At 31.2% G+C, this 21305-nt stretch overlaps 5 protein-coding genes across 5 annotated transcripts; 4 read left to right on the top strand and 1 right to left on the bottom strand.

Annotated features, from left to right (window-relative positions):
- Positions 1-219: 219 nt before the first annotated feature.
- OCT59_021232 (uncharacterized protein) lies at positions 220-1647 on the bottom strand (the record flags this gene model as incomplete). Its single annotated transcript, XM_025331413.2, has 1 exon — positions 220-1647. One exon carries the CDS (start codon positions 1645-1647, stop codon positions 220-222), a length of 1428 nt encoding a protein of 475 aa, XP_025188344.1.
- A 1759-nt stretch (positions 1648-3406) lies between these two features.
- On the top strand, positions 3407-3760 carry OCT59_021231 (uncharacterized protein; the record flags this gene model as incomplete). The annotated part of the gene is made up of 3 exons (XM_066149725.1): positions 3407-3421; positions 3496-3529; positions 3609-3760. 3 exons carry the CDS (start codon positions 3407-3409, stop codon positions 3758-3760), a joined length of 201 nt encoding a protein of 66 aa, XP_065990603.1.
- Positions 3761-4781: 1021 nt separating this feature from the next.
- OCT59_021230 (uncharacterized protein) lies at positions 4782-6476 on the top strand (the record flags this gene model as incomplete). Its single annotated transcript, XM_025313058.2, has 2 exons — positions 4782-5041; positions 5123-6476. 2 exons carry the CDS (start codon positions 4782-4784, stop codon positions 6474-6476), a joined length of 1614 nt encoding a protein of 537 aa, XP_025188345.1.
- A 661-nt stretch (positions 6477-7137) lies between these two features.
- Positions 7138-7535, top strand: OCT59_021229 (uncharacterized protein; the record flags this gene model as incomplete). Its single annotated transcript, XM_025313059.2, has 2 exons — positions 7138-7394; positions 7478-7535. 2 exons carry the CDS (start codon positions 7138-7140, stop codon positions 7533-7535), a joined length of 315 nt encoding a protein of 104 aa, XP_025188346.2.
- A 1912-nt stretch (positions 7536-9447) lies between these two features.
- OCT59_021228 (uncharacterized protein) lies at positions 9448-10440 on the top strand (the record flags this gene model as incomplete). The annotated part of the gene is made up of 1 exon (XM_066149723.1): positions 9448-10440. The coding sequence occupies one exon, from the start codon at positions 9448-9450 to the stop codon at positions 10438-10440; it is 993 nt and encodes a 330-aa protein (XP_065990602.1).
- Positions 10441-21305: the final 10865 nt, after the last annotated feature.

Genomic DNA, 21305 nt, shown 5'->3' with positions numbered 1-21305 from the left:
ATCTTTTAGCGGTGTAATTATCAGCAGCTGGAGAATTAATTAATTAATTAATTGCTCTGACTGTTTAGCAACATTATTCATAATATTCGCATTTCAAAACATTGTAAGTAAGCTCTAAAATTCATAATAAATAAAATTTTAGAAAATTTATTACTACTTTGCTAATTTTAATACAAAACAAATAATAATCAAAAAGTATATATAAAATGACGACGTAAATTAACCATTTTTTCGGTGAGGCTGAATTCGAAGTTTAGCAAAATGACCAAGTGATACTACTGGATAAAGCTTAGATGGTAAATTATTCCATTCTGATACTTCCTGATACCTAGTACCATTAACTGTAAAGGCACAAGTTCTTTTATTCATATCCATATGAACAGTAATTATTGCGCCATCTCCGAATGGTGGACAATAACTTGATCCTTTATCAGAAGTTCTATAAATACCCTTGATACCTAATACCCATCCAGTTGGTTGCCTTCCTGCCCAAAATCCATAATTTAAATTTTCTGATGCACATACTCCAACCCAAGCATCCGAACCAGCTTTCTCCACAATGACATCCCATTCAAAAATGCCATTATCTTCTAGTATCATTTTAGCTCTAACATTTCTCCATGAATCAGTTTTCTCTTGTAAACATGCAATTTTTCCATTCTCCTCAATAAGAATACTTGCTCCACATTCTGACTCATCCCAAACACAAGTTGGTATTGGTATTCCACGTATATTATTTAAATCGGATTTGCTTAATCTAGTCTTTTGTCGATAAACATCAAAAATTATTTCTGGAGAGATAATTTCTAATGGTTCAATGATATCGACCAAAATTTGCCCTTCAATTCGCATGAAATCAATAAATTTAACTAAAGGCTCCAATTCTTTAGCGACTTTTTGGGTCATAAATTTATTTTCTATTCGAGGATTTTTTATCTGTTCTAACTTTTCTAAAGTTGGTAACCGTTCCATAAAAGTTTTATATGCATCATTAGAAACTTGTTTTGCTACGAGGATAACACTATATCGAAGAACTTCATATTCTGGTGTTGCAAAAGGCATTCTTTCTTTACTAGTACAGGATAAAAGATATTGAAGACCTGTAATAGATAAACGACCAAATTCAATGATATTTAGTGGAATAGTTGCTACTGCTTCAACCAATAAATTTTGAAGATTACTATTTTCTGTTAGAATATTTTTTTCCACAAATTTAGATAATAATTCCGGTGAATCATTATCTTTGAAATTTTTTTCTATTGCATTTTTAGAAGTTTTCGTAATAAAATCTTGAAGTTCCGTTAATTGAAAATAATTTGCAGCATAAAAAGCTTCAATTATATTATCTTTTGTTAAAAATTCTTCTTTAATTGATCCTGTATAAATATATTCTAATACGATCTCCATTCCAATGGAATTAATCTCTGGTAAAGAAATATTATTATTAATCTCTTGTAAAGAAATTTGTTTTTCACAACTTTCCTTCATCCCATTATAAATTAATTTATCAAATACTTCAGATCTTGCTGCTAAAATTGCTCTGCAACCATATAACTTCTTTTCATCCTTACATAAAATTTCTATATCACTATACTTTGGATTATTTATTAATAATCTTAAATCTTGTTCTAATGAAATTCCTCTCATCATTGCTTGAAAAAAATTTTCAAAAGAAAAAAAAAAATTTTTTTCTAACGAAACCTTATTTGTACAACAAGAATTTATACTAACCATATCGAAAATAATTTTTCCGAGAATTATTGCTGCGCCTTCATGGTAACCAAAATTAAAAAATTGTATCTACAAACATTATGAAGGTTACTGTAAACCCACACATAAACCCATACTCCCAACCTACATACTAAAGGAAGACGTAAAGAAAAGACTAATGGGAGTTAGGAATAGATTTGAGAATGGAATTCCCCGGAATTATATTATTCTGTTGTACGTTCGAAACAAAATGATAAATCTTTTTTTTTTAAAAAAAAAAATTATAAATATCTTTTTTTCGAATAAGAATTTTATCAGTCAACTTTTTTTTTTTCAAAAAAAAAAACCGAATTTTTTTAAAAAGTATATATTAGAAGTTAGTTTTTTTCTTAACATTAATAAAATAATATAAAGATATCGAAAAAAAATAATAACAAAATTTTTATTTTTCTGCTTTGATGGATTATTTAATGAATATTGTAAACAGTTAAATTGTCTGGCCAAAAATTTTTTTAAGAAAAATTGGATTTTTTTAAAATATCATGTTTTTTTAACGGTTTGGTCAAAAATCACAGGATTTAAGTTTTTTACAATTCAAAATTTTCAACTCTTTTAAAAATAGAAGATATATTAAAACTCATGACAGTAATGGTAAATATTTCATATTATTTATTTATTTATTTAAATCAAATTTAGGAAAACATATTAAAAACTAGTTGCAATTTTTAATGATTATTTATTAGAATTTTTATTAAAGAAAAATAATTTAAAATAATTAGAATCCATGATACTCGTTAGGATTTAATACATCCGATACAAACTACATTTTGAACCAATATTTAAGAAATGTAATGAATACAAACGTAGAAATAAAATTGATCAGATTTGCTACCAATGTTACAAAGTAAAAATGATAAAGTTATTGATGATTTTATAAAGGCATGATAAATAATTACTACGATAGATTTAAGGATGTAGGATTTATTGCCGAAGGAGGTTTAGCAAAATTTATATGGCTACTTGGATTGATGGTTCAATAAATAATCGGATGAAAGCAAAAGTATGACTATTATATTACTATTATGGAAGAATAACAATTGTTCTTAAGGAACTTAATAATTCTGAAAACATAAATTCTAGGGGAGTAGGAATACAGTATTCCATATCGATTTAAATCATGCAAAACAATAGATAAATGAATTTTTTTTAGCTCAAGATATATTACGATTTCGTTTCAAAATGGAAACCTGATGCTAAAAGATGTCGCAGAAGTGCAAAGAATAAAAAAAGATTATTATTTGAATATTAGATTATTCATTTCCCATAAAATTCACAAGTTCACATGACAAATAACATGACAATTGACAAATATTGTTTGACGCCACTGATAATTACGAATCACATGGTAGTGAAACGTTTCGCTTTATTACTATATTTTTTCCATTAATTGCTGTATATAGTTAATAATTTTGTAACAAATACTTAAAGTAATCAGGATATGGTATATATGAAAATAAATATAAGATAATAATAACGTTATACTATAATAAATCCCTGTAATCTTAAACACAATTACTTTTTTTTGAAATTGTTAAATTATAAGACTATTATGATGATTCACTATTCTGTGAATAAACATATTAATGAAATAACAGTACTTTTTTTTGGAAAAGTCCATTTAAATTCTACAATACACATGTTGAAAAGAAAAGTTCGTAACAATAGGATTTAAGAAAAGTTAGTAAGTAGAACTTTGACTAACTTTTCATTTATTTTTTTCTTTAGGTACCTCCTGAACGTCTGGAAATGTATTTCGGAGGTAGGCGTTGGAAATTACAGGAATTAGGAATATTAGTAAAACTTTTAACAATGTTTCTTTACATTTTTTTTTTCTTTAGGGACGACTCCTGGACTTGAATTTCGAACTGGAATTCTAGAATTGAAAGTTGAAGGGGATAGAGATCCGAACATGTCAAGTCAGATACTTATATTAACTGTTTCAAGCAATGAAATTAGCTCAATTACTGAAAAATTGGAAAAAGTAATATAACTTTTATATGAATTTGGAAAATATTGTTATTTGAATGAAGTATCCCAACTAGCTATAAAAATTGAAATTTTATTGTTACACAAAGCTTAAAATTGATATTAATAAAAAAATAAAGTCCCTAAAAGATTCCCACGAACACCATATTTATTATTATTCTTTCTTTTGGTTAGAAACTACTCTTAAGAGCTATTGTAAGGTAATTATCGTTTTCCTAAAGATTTTAAAAATGGGTTGACATTTCTTCTTAAAAAGAAAATATTTGCAAAATATACGAGGTTATCCAAACTAAATTTTATACGTAACTTTGTTCTTAACCTATCTACAGACTTGCTGTAAAATTCTGAAAGTAAATTCACGTTTTAATAATTATGTAAAACATTTTAAGTATGTTAATTAGTATAATAAATAAAATGCAGAAAATCTCGAAGAAAGATTCAGTCACGTAGAGCTCACGTAGAGCAAGCCAACTTTCTGTAAATAAACCAAGAGCAACCAAGAAAAAAGTATTCTTGAGATTAACCAAGCACTCAACACAGATGAATGATGAATAATGATCTTGAACAAAAAGCAAACATAACATTATGAAGTTTACTGTTTAAAAATCCGATTGTTGTGTAACAATAAAAATCTCCAATAAATTATTCGGTGGTACAGTTGTCACGACTGTGACACCCTAATAAAGGATGGTAAGATGATCCTTTACCATGAAAAAAAAAGTTTTAGTGTGATTTTCATATTCACATATAAACTTTCTCAAAAAAAAGCTCCTAGTAGTTTGAATCACCTGAATTCTCGTAATTATGCCGATTTTTATGGTCATGTGACAATTAATTTTAGGAAGATTTGCATGGCTGACTTTGTGGGACCTCAAGCCAAATAAAGAAAGAATCAGTTTGTTCAGAATTCGAATGACCAATCCAAACCATAAATACTGTATTAACAAATTAGGATTGGTTTTTTAAAAAATTTCCCACCCACTTTCTTTCTTTCTTTTTTTTTGAAAGAAAAAAATAAATTAATAATGGGCGATAACAAGTTATTACCAAGATTATCAGAAAATCTACTCGAAATGTTAGATGATGACGAATATTATGATATTACGATTGAAGTTGGTAATAAATCCTACGTGAAAGCCTTTCGCGCTCATATGGTTATTTTGAATTATCGTTCTCCTTATTTGCGAAGAATCTTATCATCAAATAACGAAGATAAAAATAATGGAGCTTTGGCACATATTAAATTACCAAATATCTTACCTGAAATTTTTCAAATTATCTTAAAGTAAGAAAAATTAATTAATTAAAAAAAAATTCATTTCCGTGTGAAAAATATATTTTTTTACAAACCTTACGATTATTATAGGTATATTTACGGAGGAAGAATTTCTTTGAAAAAATATGATGTTTCAGATATCATTAAAGTCTTGGTTGCAGCCAATGAATTACATCTTCGTGAATTAATTCCCTATTTGGAATCCTTTTTAATTGAAAATAAAAAAAATTGGTTGGAGCAGAATTTTGATTTGGTATATCAAACAAGCTTTGAAAATGATTCTTTTTTAGAACTTCAAAAGTATTGTACTGATTTAATTTTCAAGGAACCAAATAAAATATTTGGGTCACCAAATTTCTCTTCGATTCCAAAAAGGCTTTTAATTACGCTTATTCAGAATGATAATCTTCAAATGAGCGAAATTCAAGTTTGGGATCACGTGATTGAATGGGGACTTGCTCAAAATCCAGAACTTTCTTCTGACCCGGCAGACTTTTCAAAAGAAGAATTCAATGTTTTAAAGAATACCCTACAACATTTTATTCCTCTCATTAGATTCCATGATTTAACTTCCAAAGAATTTTCTAAGAAAGTAATACCTTATAAGAAAATCTTACCAAAAGAATTACGTAGTGATTTATTAAAATATTTCTTGGATAATAATGACGATAAGACTCTAATTAAAAAATCAGAACCTCGTGTTGTTAAACCACGTACTGTTGTAGAGATTGATAGCGGTCCGATCAAAAAATCAGAACCTCATGTTGTTAAACTACGTACTGTTGTAGAGATTGATAGCGGTCCGATCAAAAAATCAGAACCTCGTGTGCGTACTGTTGTAGAGTTTGATAGCGGTCCGATTAAAAAACCAGAACCTCGTACTGTCAAAAAGACTAAATCAAAAAATATTGATTCTAAAATCATTACAAATCAACATGCTGAATGTATTTCAAAATGGATTGGTAAATTAGAAATAGCAGACGATCCAACAATTTCGCATGAATTCAAATTATTATATCGTGATTCTCATGATGGGTCTAGTGGATTGCTTAATAGATTTAAAAAGTGCCACGAGATTTGTAAAGATCAATATCGCACTGTAACATTTATTAAAGTGATGGATAGTAATGAAATACTTGGAGGATATAATCCAATTGAATGGAAATTTGATGGTAGTTATGGCGAAACTAATGATAGTTTTATATTTTCTTTTCATAATGGTCGGATTGAAAATTTTAAATTAGGTCGTGTAATGAATGAAGATAAAGCTATATTTAACGGTTCTTCTTATGAGTACGGACCATCATTTGGTAATAGTGACTTGCTTTTATACCAAACTTTTATGAGCGATTTAAAAATTCATTATAAGAAAAATTCTTATGGAGAGATTAGAAGAAATGGCGAAATGTTTTATGAAGATTTTGAAGTATTTCAAATTTTATAAGATGTATTTAAATTTATTTTCAGATTTTTTTTTTTTCATTATTTATTTAAGTATATTTTTATATATCAATATTTGTATTTACCGGTAACTCATCATTATCTTGTATATAAAAAAAATCTCGATTAAAAATAAAATATTTTTAAAAATCAAAAACATGATACCTCTATAAATTTGAAGTGTCTTGTGATATAAGTAACAGTTATTTCACGGGGAACTGTAGGTATCAATGATTTTTACGGCTGTGCCGTGAAATTCATGATATTACTCCATGAAATATATCACGGTATCCGTACCATAAAGATAGACTTTTTACCAATCTTTTTAAATAAACACCACCCATGAGAATATCAAGAAAAAAATTCCCGGATTTTAACTAGGAACTGGGATAACATGTGATTATTGTGATATATTACTAATAACAATTAAAAAAAAAACAATTTCGATGATTCGATCGTTTTGAATTAGTGGCGAGGGTAAATCTGCAATATTCATGTACTTAAACAATTAGCATGAACGTTGTTAAACCCGAACATGCCAAAATTAGTTGATCTGAACATGATGTACTATATCTGATATGCATTCATTGAAATGATCTTCAAATCGTATAAATAAGGTTTATAATTATGTTTTTTTTCGAGAATTCACTCTCATTTATTTTATAATGATTGATAACAATCTTTTATCGAAATTAACACAAAATTTACTTGAAATTTTAAATGATGAAGAATATTATGATATTACAATTGAAGTTGGTAATGACCCTGACGTAAAAATATTTCGTGCTCATATGGTTATCTTAAATTATCGTTCCTCTTATTTGCGAAGAATTTTATCAACTAATAAAAAGAAAAATAATGGAACTTTGACAAATATTAAACTACCAAGTATTTTACCTGATACTTTCCAAATAATCTTAAGGTAAGAAAAAAAATGAGAATACCTCTCATCATGCGTTATAAATATTTTTTTTCTTACATAAATTTTTTTTATTACTATTTTAGGTATATTTATGGAGGTAGATTTTCTTTGGAGGAATATACCGTACAGTTCCGAAATTAAGCAACACTTTTTTATTATAGAGTTGCTTAATTTCGGGTTATATATTTTTTTTGAATAAAAATCCAAAGAAAACGAAAGAAATTGTTCGTTTTTTTGTAATTTAAATGATCAAATGATCGGTATAACGTGACACAATACTGTGATCGATAAATAATTAGTCACGCGCAATCTTGTTTTTCCTAAAACTCTCCACACGATATGCCGTTACAAAAAAAGAGAAGACAAAATATGGTCGTTAGTAAAAGAGTTGCTAATAAAAAAATTATCAAACGACATCGCAACTCATATTCTATTGAGCAAAAGAGACAAGTTGTTGCTTATGCTAAAGAAAATGGAATAATTAAAGCATCAAAGTCTTTTGAACTTGATAAGAGTATGGTTAGTCGCTGGGTTAATTTAAATGAAAAGTGGGTAAACGAAACAAACCAAAACAGCAAACGGGTAGGTTCCGGTCGAAAAAGCTTTTACCCAGAAGCTGAAAAGGAACTATACGATTGGATTATTGAGCAAAGAAAGCAGGGATTAGGTGTCACATATGCAATTGCACGAGTTAAAATGCTAGACATTTTAAAAAAACCTACTATGATAAGTCTTTATGGAAATTCAATAAATGAATTTAAAACATCAAACCGTTGGATTTCTGCATTTATGAAAAGACATAATTTATCTTGGCGGCGGCGTACTAAAGTTTCACAAAAGCTACCATCACAAACGAATGAGCTGCTGAAAAACTTTCAAGAGTTTGTCACTCGGCTGAGAACTGAAAAATTATTTGAGATGTCCAATATCCTTAATATGGACGAAACCCCTGTTTGGTTTGACATGACAGGGAATTTTACTATTGATAACAGAGGCGAAAAAACAATTCATATTCGCGGAACTGGCAATGAAAAAAACCGATTCACGGTTGTTTTGACAGTTTCCGCGGGTAAGATCATTTTATAATCACTTACTTTTAACATTGCTTACTCTATTTTTTTATACTATAGATGGTACAAAATTTCCACCAATTTGTATCTTTAAGGGAAAACGGCTACCACATGGCGAACAGATTCCTTCTGGCGTCATTGTTTGGTTTCAACAAAATGGGTGGATGGATTCTGAACTAATGAAGGATTATGTTGATTATGTTAATAGTAATCTGGGGAAAATGGGTATCAGTAACGCTCCTACAATGATGGTATACGATTCCTTTAGAGGACATCTTGAAGAATCGGTCAAAATCAAATTTCGTGACAGGGGTATTGATCTAGCAGTTATTCCAGGTGGTTTAACTAGCATATGTCAACCACTTGATGTATCCATTAATAAACCATTTAAAGACAATCTTCGTAAGGAATGGCACATCTGGATGGCAGGAGGTGGCTCCGGAATGACTGCATCAGGTAACTTTCGCCGTGCTAGATTATCTGATGTTTGTGGATGGGTCAAACGTGCTTGGGACAGAATCTCAGATGAAATAGTTATTGAGTCTTTCAAGACTTGTAGGATTTCAACGTCCTTGGATGGAACTGATGATGAAATTACTGACAATGAAAGTTCCGATGATGATATCATTGAATAGTGATAGTGAATTAATAATGAATAGCCATAATACTACTGTAGTTTATAATAATTTTCATTTATAATACATAATAAAATTATCTTTTATTTTGAATTGTTAAGTTAATTTTAGCAATGTTGATTATTTTTTATTACATTTATTAATTTTTTATTACAGAAATTCGTGAGTTGCTTATTTTCGGAGGTTATTATTATTGGGGGGTTGCTTATTTTCGGGGGTTGCTTAATTTCGGAACTGTACGGTAATATCTCAGATATTATTAAAATCTTGATAGCTGCTAATGAACTAGGACTTCAGGAATTAATCCCTTATTTAGAATCCTTTTTGATTGAAAATAAAAAACATTGGATGGAACAGAATTTTGATTTGATATATCGAACAAGTTTTGAAAATGATTCTTTTTTAGAACTTCAAAAATATTGTACTGATTTTATTTCAAAAGAACCAAATAAGATATTAAATTCACCACGTTTCACTTCAGTACCAGAAATACTTTTGGTTACGATTATTAAGAACGATAATCATCAAATGAGCGAAACTCAAGTTTGGGAACGTGTGATTAAATGGGGACTTGCACAAAATCCAGAACTTCCTTCCGATCCTACAAGCTTATCAAAAGTTGATTTCAATACTTTAAAGAATACTTTACAAAAATGTATTCCTTTGATTAAATTCCGTAATTTAACTTCCAAAGAATTTTTGAAGAAAGTAAAACCTTATAAAAAAATCTTACCAAAGGAATTATATAATGATTTGTTAGAATATTTTTTGGATAATGATAACGAACCAATCAAAAAATCAGAATCTCAAATTGTTAAAGAGATTATTATCGATTCTAAGATCATTACAAATCAGCAAGCCGTATTAATCTCAAAATGGACCGATAAATTAGAAACTACAGAAAAGTCATATGAATTCAAATTATTATATCGTGATTCTCATAATGACATTGGGTTTTTTGGTTCGTTATTTAGATTTAAGAAGTGCCAAAACGCTTGTAATAATCAATTCCGAACCGTAACAATTTATAAAATGAGAGATAGTGACGAAATTCTTGGAGGATATAATCCGATTGAATGGAAATTTGATGGAAGTTATGGTATTACCAACGATAGCTTTATATTTTCTTTTAAGAATAGTGATATTATTTTAAGTCGTGTAAGAAATGAAAAGGATGCCATTTGTAACGGATTCACCGAGGGTCCATCATTTGGTAATGGAGATCTTCGAGCTACCAATGGATCAATAATTCAATGTCACAAAGAATCTTATGAAAAACCGATCAGAAACACAGATGATTGTGATGTTATAGGAGAAATTGAAATATTTCAAGTCGTATAGGATTGATTTTCATAATTTACTCTAAAAATTCTTATAATTTGAATAAAAATAAAGTATCTATTTTTTTTTTGAATTTAATTGATAAATAAAAAAGAAAATTTTTAACCGCCGTATTGTATTTTATAATAAAATCTAATATTTGAAGCATTTTGTTTGTATTTTCTAAATAGTTAATATATTATTATTTCCGTTGACATAATAAATTGATAATGTTATAATTAATTCTAAATTGTGTTTATTTCCCAATTTATTTGTTTTTTAGTAATCGGATTGACGCTGCGGTGTTACGTTAAGTGCCGATTCTTATAATTTTTTTTTTCTTAATTAATTTTTTTGCTAATTTTTTTCATTATTTCACCCCTTAGGTTTGGATCAGTGATCGATGCTACGGTGCTACAGTAGTGCATATCAATAATAAAAAAATCAAAATAAAAAAATTACCGTATATAAAAAAAGAAAAAATTTTCTTGATACGAATGAATATGCGCATCCTACAGTACTTGTCGCGATCATGTAAATTTAATATGTAAACATATGTAAACGTAAAATTTTTAATAATAATACATAAATATACAATAAATTTGCCATTGCCCAAATTTCTTCATTTATATACTTTTATCTAACCTAACCCTAACGCAATAATAACGCCACGCACTGACCCCTAACGCGATAATAACATATGTACTAATTCTAGCCTTAGTGCTATAATAATAATATTATGTACCTTCATATATATATCTTTCTCTAAGATATGAGACAATTTCGTGAATCGTGATACTATGAGTTATCATTGTTTTTCTTGTATCCAAAGCTTCTTCCTGAACATTTTCATTTCGGGTTCATTGTAAATATCGCTGGGTTCATTATCATTTTCGTCATATTTGCATGAGAAAAATTCTGGGTATTGTTCATCTAGATAAATATATTAATAAAATTTTTTTTAGTAATTTGAATTAAAAGGTTTTAAAGGAAAGAATAGTTACAGTATGAACGCGAAATATGGATAAATAATAAAGTAAAAAAAAAAGCAAAAAGCTTAAAACCGATCGTTAATCAGAATAACACGTGACAATTGTCAAAACATGTGACAATGGATACTGTTACTATCGATTTGCGTCAGGGTCACGTGATAGTAACAGAAATTCGTGTCACGTTTATCGTAAAATGAAATGAAATAAAGTATATATGTAAAATTAAGAGTTATATGTATGATTTTAAAGTGTATATTTATTCAATGTAAATAATAACTTAAAATAATCAAGCAATAAATAAATGCTAATACATAATAAATTTCATAAATAATATCAGAATAGAATATTGCTGCCTCTGCCGGCGATCTGCAATATTACCGAATAAACTATACTAAAATTTAACACTAAATAAACCTTAATTATCCCCTATTCCCCACTGTTCGCCCGCTCTATATATATTGTTCGAAAATTCGGTATAAATTATACTATGTATAAGTTAAACTTCATATAAATTATACCAAGTATAAATTACACTTAGTATAAACTATACAAAGTATAAGTTACACCGTTACACTGCGGATCGCTGCTAATTTCTTGAACTTTCCATGTGGCGCAGATCCGCGTAACATCAGCCCCCCTAGAAAGGGTGAGCTCCTGCGAGCCCTGTATTAAGGTCAGGGTTTCGGCTTCACGCAACTGGCGAGCAATCGGTAGTAATTGACCATAAAATTCGTCTTCCTCCATCTGGTCAAGGTGATGTGGGGTATACATATAAACTGTACTGTACGATCAGTAAAACTGTACTGTACGAATTTTGAATTGCGTAATTGTACAACAATAAAAATCACTACATTACACAAAAATAGTACAGTACACCAAATGATCTTCTACCAATTGAATGGTTCACTAAATCAAATAAAAAATTTTTTTTGATTTTTTTTTTTTCTAAAACAACGCGTTATTAAAACTTATAAACAACAAATCTTTACACAAGTCTCTGATAAAATGGTAGAAAATCCTATAGAAGTTAATGAAGAACTTATTGAAGAGGTGAGTTAAAAGCCGGAGACAACGCAAAATAGTTATTTAGATTATCAGTTATTTTATCAATATTAGATATATATAGTGACCCGTACAACATATTCTGCATAAGATTAAAAATAAGGTTAAAAATACCACGAGAAGGGTCAACTAATACTCTTGATATATACATGGATGAATGCTAAAATAGGCGGAAAAAATAATATAAACACTAAAATTAGATTTTTGTATTTTAATTTTAAATAATAATTAATAATTAATTCTTTTTTGGTTTTTAGTGGCCTATTAAAGTTGCTAAATTTGGCCAAAAGTTAACAGCGTCTGAAATTCATTATTATATAGAATTTCAAGAATATCCTAACACGTCAGAAACTGGTTTTGCAAGTGTGTACAATGTGTCAGGATGGGATGAAGAAGAGGCACGAAAGGCGTTTTCAATGACTAATATCCAATACTCCTATGGAGGTAGTGGTACAACCCGAACAGTAAAGAATTGTGATTTTTTTCCTGGAATAAAAGTATCTAAAGAAGAGAGAAAATGTCTTAGTGTGAAAATGTGTGAATTTGCATCTAAAAAATTAGAAGTAGATCACACATCTGTGGATTTTACTTCGTCTCTCTTTAAAAATTTATTTGACGCCAATGAAAAATTTCAGGAAAGAGCAACCCTTTGGTTAGTAGTAAATTTATACATTGGAATTATTTATAATGATTTAATTATTAATTTTTAAATTTTAAAGTATATTTGCCAAAGCGCACGAGTATAAATGTGGGTATGTTGATCAAAAAGGAATACGGTGTAATGGTACACCAACATTAGGCGAATTTACACAAGTATGTTTAACATGTTTATAATTATATTGCGATTATTTTTACTTTTTATTTGCAAATTTAACTTTTATAAAGTATAAAAGTTCAAATATTTTCTATTTGTTATAAATTATGATATTAAATAATTAATTTACTGCGAAATAATTATTGTTATTGTAATTATAAAACTAATTTCTATATAATTATTTATAGGTGATAGGCTCAACGTCATCAAAAAAGAAGTTTATTGGTTGCACTAAATGGCAATCTGGGGAAAAAAATCACCGTTATCTAACAATTCCAAGCAATATTGATTTAGAATTATTAGAAGATATGTTTAATGGGCATTCTTACCATCCCAATGGAATTGATTTTGAGGTAAATTTAATTATTAAAATAATTTAAACAGATGATTTTTTTTAAAAAAAATAATGTTCATTAATATTTAAATTATAGAAGGATGAATTGGATGTAGTAGATGAATGTTATATAGTACGGCCTAATAGTACACGATCAGATGAATGTCGTAAGTGTTTAACTAATAATGTTATCTATAATGTCGTCATATACTATTTTTAATTATAATTTTTTGAATAAACTTTTAGCATTTTTACATAAAGCTGGAAATCGTATTATCAAAGGAATTATAAATAAGAAGACTGACAGTTGTCCAGTTAAATTTTACCATATAATTCCAGAAAATTTAAAAGATTGTCCATTCATTGTAACTGTATCGGTAGGTAAACATAATCATCCACCTCCTCCACCTCGCAAAACACCATACAATGTGAAGAATCAGCTTCAAAAAATAATTGATAATGAGCATATACTTGATTTAACGGCAAGAAAGTTTTTAACAGGTATATTATATTATATATTTGTAATTTATAAAGGAATAGTTACAACTCTTCTTTGATAATTATAAATAGGATCTATGATTCAAAGTTATTTGAATGGAAGGGCAATAAGTGATTTGCACCCATCGTTAAATAATCAATCTAAGATCAATTATTATATTGAGAAAACCAGACGCTCACAATACCCATTCGGCCAAAACATTTTGGGAGTTGTACATGAGTTTATGAAACATGAAAAAAGCAATGATCCATATATAAGATCAATTCGTAAGTAATTTAATTGTATATTAATTTATTAATACGATATTTATAAATAAAATCTAATATTTCATTTTACTCAGGTTTTCTTGATAGTGGACAATACATTGTTTTATGTGCTACCAAACAACAACTCAAAGCACTTTCTGAACTAACATATTTTGAAATTGATATGGCATTTAAAAGAATTCATGGTATTACAAATGAATGGGAAGTAGCAGCATATCTACCTCACGTGCAAAAAAGTAAGCTAAATTTAGATTTATAAGATTTATAATAAATATTTATTAAATTTTTTATTATTACTGATTTTATTTATTAAAATTTTGTACTAGCTTTAACATTTGTGCGAATATTTACAAATGTTGAAACAGCTAATGCATATCAAAATTTATTTGAAGACCTATTTAATTGTATTGAAAGGGATACAGGAGAAACTTTTAGCTTTTATCATATTCATGGCAAAGGATTGGGATGTATAATTGCAGATCAACACAAAGGACAAGCGTTAGGTATGTTAAAATTTTATATTATGAGTTATTTTAACAATATAATTAATTTATGACATTAAAAAAAAAAAATAATTAAAGGTTTAGGTCAATATTTAAGTTCAAAGTATCCACATCTAGCTCCAGTTGAACATCTGCAATATATTTATAAACTCTGTCAGGTCCATTATAAACGGTAAGATTTTATATAATAAATATTAATTATTTATAACAATAAATTATTAACTGTTCCTTTATTTTAGAAACATTGACAAAAACAGACAATTATCAAGAGAAATTCGCAATGCTATGTATTTAATTCCCTCTTTAAATACACAAGAAGAAGTCTTAGAAGTATTAAATAAAATTGAGTCTTGTGAAGAACCAGGAACTGCAGGTAATAAAATCGCAAATATTAAGTTAAATTATTTAATAATTTTATTGAAGTGTTTAATTTTTATTATAGCTTGGGTAAATGATAAGCGTACTCCATGGGTTTTGTCAGGAGTTTCATATGCATTTACTAAAATGGATAGTAATATTTGGCATCAAACTCCAAATAATACAAACGTTGGAGAAAGTGCACATGCAAATGTAAATCATGATGGTCGTAACCTTTCTCTCCTTGCTGGTATTGCTAGGTAATTATTTATTTTATTTTGATTATTATTTACAAATTCAAAAATTACTTTTGTTAAAAAATGCAATTCTAATAATTTTCTTTCTTTTTAAAGAGGACGTGATTTTGATAATAGACAGTGGGAAAGTATAGATATTTATAAAAAATATAATGTTCCAGATTCATATCGAAATAAATCTGAATTAACTCGATTAATTCAAGCTGAACAAAGAGTAGGTAAATATCTTTGATTTATTTTAACTGAAATTTACTTAATTTAATTGATTACAATGTATTTGATTAAATTATTTTAGAGAAAAGGCGTAAGGGTAAACAACCTTTATTATCTTCAAATACAAGAAAGAAACAAAAAAGTAATTTCAGGAATAAAGAAAATGTAATTGAAATTATTGATTCAGATGAAAATTTACGTCTTGAAGAACAAAGGAAAATGAAAGATCTGGAGCAAGACATGCTAATTATTCAAAAACAGAAAAATGATGAACTTGAAAGAGAAATCATACTACTTGAGAAACGAAAAAAGATTTTAGGTTTATAAAATCTATTGGTTTTTTAATATACATACGTGAATATAATTCATTAACAAATAAATAAATATTAGGAGAAATTAATATAACAATATTTCAAATTTATTCTCTTTTGAAATTAATTAGTAATTTGGTATATAAAAGTTAGGAAATAATTTATATTAGTTATGAATATAATTATGTAGAAACATGTATAATTTTTTATTTGTGTATTATATAAAAAAAAATAATTTTTTTATCTCAATACTTATCCTAATACCGACGCGTAGAATTTAGTGTCACGTGATTATTTTAACTGTACTGTACGATTAACTGGTTAAAATTCGTACAGTACAGTTTATCACTTATTAAGTACAATATTGTACTGTACGACTAACCGTTAAAATTCATTAAAATTCGTACAGTACAGTTTATTGCTTATTAAGTATTATACCGTGCTGTATGAAATTAACAGGTTAATCGTACAGTACAGTTTAACTAACCGTACAGTACAGTTTATCGTTATACCTGGTGATGTGGTCGTATATAGGTTACTGCATACAAATTAGCCAATCCTCTCGCCTGGAACAATTCGTATACACGCTTAGCCGTCTTCTTAAATTCACTAGCGCCTTTATTGGTGCTGAATAACTCTCTTATTCGCCGGGCATCCTTCTTCCGCCATCCTCGTAGAGTTAGAACTTCCCCTAAATAATAAAAGGTCTCTATTCTATGTAATGTTTTTCGCCTATGGAAGGAGGGTTGTTGCGTCAAATGTAATAATGTTTCTAATCGTTGTTCATCATCCTGTCCTACATAATCCGGTACAGGAACAGTTGTCACTCCTTCCTTTCGCAAGTCCTCCACACATTTTTCCAAAACAGTTGCACAATTCCCAATAAAATCGTATAGATGAATTTCCTGTATTCCAAAATTATTACTGAAAAGGATCCGGTCGGAATCAATCGTAAGAACATCATTAGGTCGCCTTTCGTGTAACCAATGTTGTAGAAAAATCTTTAATTGCCGGATAGTTTCCTTAGAATATGTCTCCATTTTTACGTCAAGATGACTTCATTCTGGCGTCCCTTTTATATTTTCCTATTTTTCTAGAAAATTGTAGAAGATTCATGTCGTATCCTGCATTGTTTGATTACCTAATCGTCGCTGTTCACTCTCCTTTCAAAATATGGAAGGAGATGATTTGCGTTTATTAATTTCTTACGTAAGCGACCATCCATTGTCCGCAGCTTATAGGTTCCATTCGGTCCTATATCGTGTATGTAGTAGGGTCCGTTCCACTTCGGATCCAATTTCCTGGCCTTAAAATTCCGAAGTAGCACTTTATCGCCGATTTGGTACCGATGTGGGTGAACTTTCTTCCCATATTGCTCAACTTGTTTTTCTTGGGATCGGTGAATATTTTGCTACGCCTTGTGACGATCTTCTTCCAGTGGTCCAATTATCTGATATAGTCGCTTAAAATATGTTGCTGTAAGGTCTTCAACTTGTTCGGAACTATCAGGTTGACTAGAGATTTGTAATTCAATCGGTATAGTAGCCTCTCTCCCATACATCAAATAGAAAGGCTCGTAACGGGTCGTGTTCTGTCGCATGGTGCGATAGGCAAACAAGGCAGATGGGAGGTAGACGTCCCAATCCTGCTGATATTGGTCAGAATACTTGGCCAAAAGTTCGCACAAGGTCCGATTGAACCTTTCGACCAACCCGTTCGTCTGTGGATGGTAAGCAGTGGATAACCGATGTTTTACTCCCAGCCGATTACATAACGAATCCAGAAGCTCATTAACGAAATGAGTTCCTTGGTCGGTTAGGAGTTCCTTCGGGCAACCATGCCGACAAATGATATCGTCATAGAAAAACGGAACCACCGAAGTGGCCTTAGCGTCTGGAAGGGCACGAGCTTTCGGCCACTTCGTTAAGTATTCAGTGGCCACGACGATATACTTGATGGGATGTAACGGTTCCGATTTTATTGGCGGTTTCCGTTTTTGACATATTTCACAGGTCTGCACATATTGTTTAATATCGTCTCCCATCTGCGGCCAATAGTACCTTTCACTAATGGTCCGATAGGTTTCGTTAAATCCAAAGTGTCCGGCTAACGAATCACTATGGAAATTATATAAAATCGGTTCCACCTCGCTAGGTCGAAGGACCCGTAAAGGTCTTTGAGGGTTCTGATTATTTTTCTTGTATAAAATTCCGTTAATAGAACAATAGTGTCGAGCTTTGCTTTTGAAACTACGGATTTGTGTGGAATCCATCGTTTCCGGTAGAACGAGATCATTCAGATATTGTAATAGTTGGTAATATAGCGTAATATCCATGGTTGGGTTAGATCAAGCCGTAATCCAATAAGAGGTGTCGTCCAGAAATACAATCCCGATAAAATTTTACGATTTCGTCGATTCCTAATGTATTCGCGATAGACTGTCGACGTTCGTATGTTTCTTGCCGGCGCGGTGGATAATCTTGAAATCGTAGGGTTGGAGTTTCATGACCCAGCGGGCCAATCTTCCGGTAGGAGTTGCCGAGTTAAAAAGATAACACAATGCCGAATGATCCGTTATAAGAGTAAATCGCTTTCCATGTACGTAAGGGTGGAAGTGTCCAACGGCCCACACAACCGCTAAACACTCAAGTTCGGCAGCCGAATAATTCCTTTCGGCTTTGCTCAATGTCCTACTTGCATATGCGATGACTCGCTCGAATTCGTCTTCGTCCTTCTGAGCGAGGATAGCGCCCAATCCCAAAGTTGAAGCATCCGTCAATAAGATAAATTCTTCGTCAAACTTCGGGTATGCGAGAATAGGCGCTTGAACTAAATGCGTCTTCAATAAGTCAAACGACTGTTGTTGTGCCTCAGTCCATACAAAAGGACTGTCCTTTCTTAATAGCTTATTTAAGGGATTTGCGATCTTTGAGAAATCTTTGATAAATCGTCGATAATAAGACGCTAATCCCAAAAATCCACGCAATTGGATGACGTTCCAAGGTATCGGAAAGTTTTCCACCTTTTCGATTTTCGTGGGATCGGTGCGTATTCCCTTGGAACTGATCACATATCCCAGAAACGATAGTTCTCTTTTTACGAAATAACATTTCTCGGGATTCAGTTTCAATCCGGCGTTCTTAAGTCGGTCGAATACATTCCTTAAATGTTCCAGATGTTTTTCGAACGTTGTTGAATATACGTTCAAATCGTCAAGGTACACCACCACGAAATCCCATAGTATCCCCTCCAATATTCCGTTCATCAATCGTTGAAAGGTTGCCGGTGCATTACACAAGCCGAACGGCATCACCAGGAATTGATAGGTACCATACTGGGTGATGAAAGCCGTTTTCTCTCTGTCCTTGGGATCAACTTCGACTTGCCAGTAGCCGCTGGCTAAGTCCAACGAAGTGTACCACGATACATGTCCTAAGGCGTCGAGCATATCGTCTATTCGTGGTAACGGATAAGAATCCTTTTTCGTGACTTGATTCAACTGACGATAGTCCACGCAGAATCGCATTTTCCCATTCTTTTTCCGAACCAAAACAACAGGAGATGCCCATGCGCTTTTGGATTTTTTGATGAGCCCTTGCTTCAGCATCTTTTGGATTTCTTCAGCTATGAATTGTTGTTCGGTTCGGGACGTTCGGTATCACTGTTGTCGAATCGGTTTAGCATCTCCGGTGTCGATCGAGTGATACACTAAATCTGTCCGACCCAATTCCGCAGTTGTCCAAGCAAACAAATCCCGATACTGTTCAATCAACTTCTGAAATTCATTCCGTTGAGTTTCGGTTAGTTCTCCAACATTCGGTAGCTTTGATTCTCCCGCAAAGATATCGGTAATTTCATTATGTAAAAAGGGTAACGCAACACTCCGTTTCCTTATCTTTCCGATTTCTTGCCTCCCACAATAATAACATCTGATGGCCTGTTGCTCATGCAGAATCGCATCAACATCCTTTGGTGTAAATTCGACCGATTCGAGGTCTCGTGATCGTTGTTCCTTTGTAGGCGGTTCATTCTCTTCAGGCGTAACTATACTCATCGTGGTGACGATTTGTTCCGGGACGTTTTTCACTGCCGTATATAGAGTAAAATCATTTCGGCAGGTTTTACATCCTCTTGCTTTACCACATAGGCAAAGACTTTTGCCTTCATTTCCACAAATTTCTTTTCGAGCTTTTTCCGATTGGAACTTTCCGTCTAAATATCGGTAATAATTCCAATGGTAGAAGTTTCTTTGCAAATAAAACCCTTGATTGACGAGAACTAGATCCCCACTCGTCGTACTATTTTCTTTTTTCAGTCCGGACGATCTACGTTGCTTTAAAGTATCCGTACTGTCGCTTTCGAACTGATAGCAACAATAAACCTTTTCTTCTAATTCTTCCTCTTCGTATTCATCGTCAGACTCTTCCTCCTCATCTCCATCACCATCGTCCTCTTCCTCTTCACTTTCAACTATCCTCGCCTCTTCCTCTTTTTGTTTTATCGTTCGTTCGTGCAGCATCATCTGATATTCAACAGGGATTTCCACTTCTCGGCCCTGCCAAGTGAACAACAACGTCGATGCCTTATAATTTAACTGGGCTTGCACTTTCGATAGCCAATCGTTACCTACTATGGCACTATAAGATTCGGTATCGATTACTACCACGTTGATAGGAACAGTAACGCCACCAACGGTTATCGGAAAATCCAGCACTTCACCCAATGGCCGTTTCTTTTCCCCGTTGACGTTTATCATCACAATAGCAGATGGTCGGTCTATCGCAATTCCCAAGTCATTCAACAGCTGACAGGTAACAATACTACCAGCTGCTCCTGTATCAACAATTAATGGGATTCTTTTCCCTTTTATCATGGCGTCGCAATACATTGCTGTCGTACTTTGTACGTCCTGATGAGCGAATTTAGCGCTTCTAGTCATTGGTTTCCGTAAACTTTTTCCTACGTCGCTTCGGAGCTTTGGTGATATCTGAAATAGCTGTCCGAAGGTAATGTTCGCTCGTTGCTGTTGTAAATCGGCAACTATGTTGTACGGTGGTATGTGAGCAGCTATTGACGGCTGAACCTTCGGTGTTTTCTTTTTCCGCACCGTAGCCTTCTTCTTTTTAATTTCGGTAGCCTGTTCTTTCGCATCGACGGTCATCGGCTCTCCTTCGCCAACATTATTAGTCGTTTGGATAGGAATCGGTATTGGTGCATACTGAGGATCTTCGCGAGCATTTTCCTCTTCGATTATTTCTTTATTCGGATATGGAGTACT

This window comes from Rhizophagus irregularis, chromosome 3 (assembly GCF_026210795.1).
Source record: "Rhizophagus irregularis chromosome 3, complete sequence".
Taxonomy (NCBI): Eukaryota; Fungi; Glomeromycota; class Glomeromycetes; order Glomerales; family Glomeraceae; genus Rhizophagus; species Rhizophagus irregularis.
The sequence above is the reverse complement of the archived record's forward strand: the minus strand, read 5'-3'. Positions and strand labels throughout refer to the sequence as shown.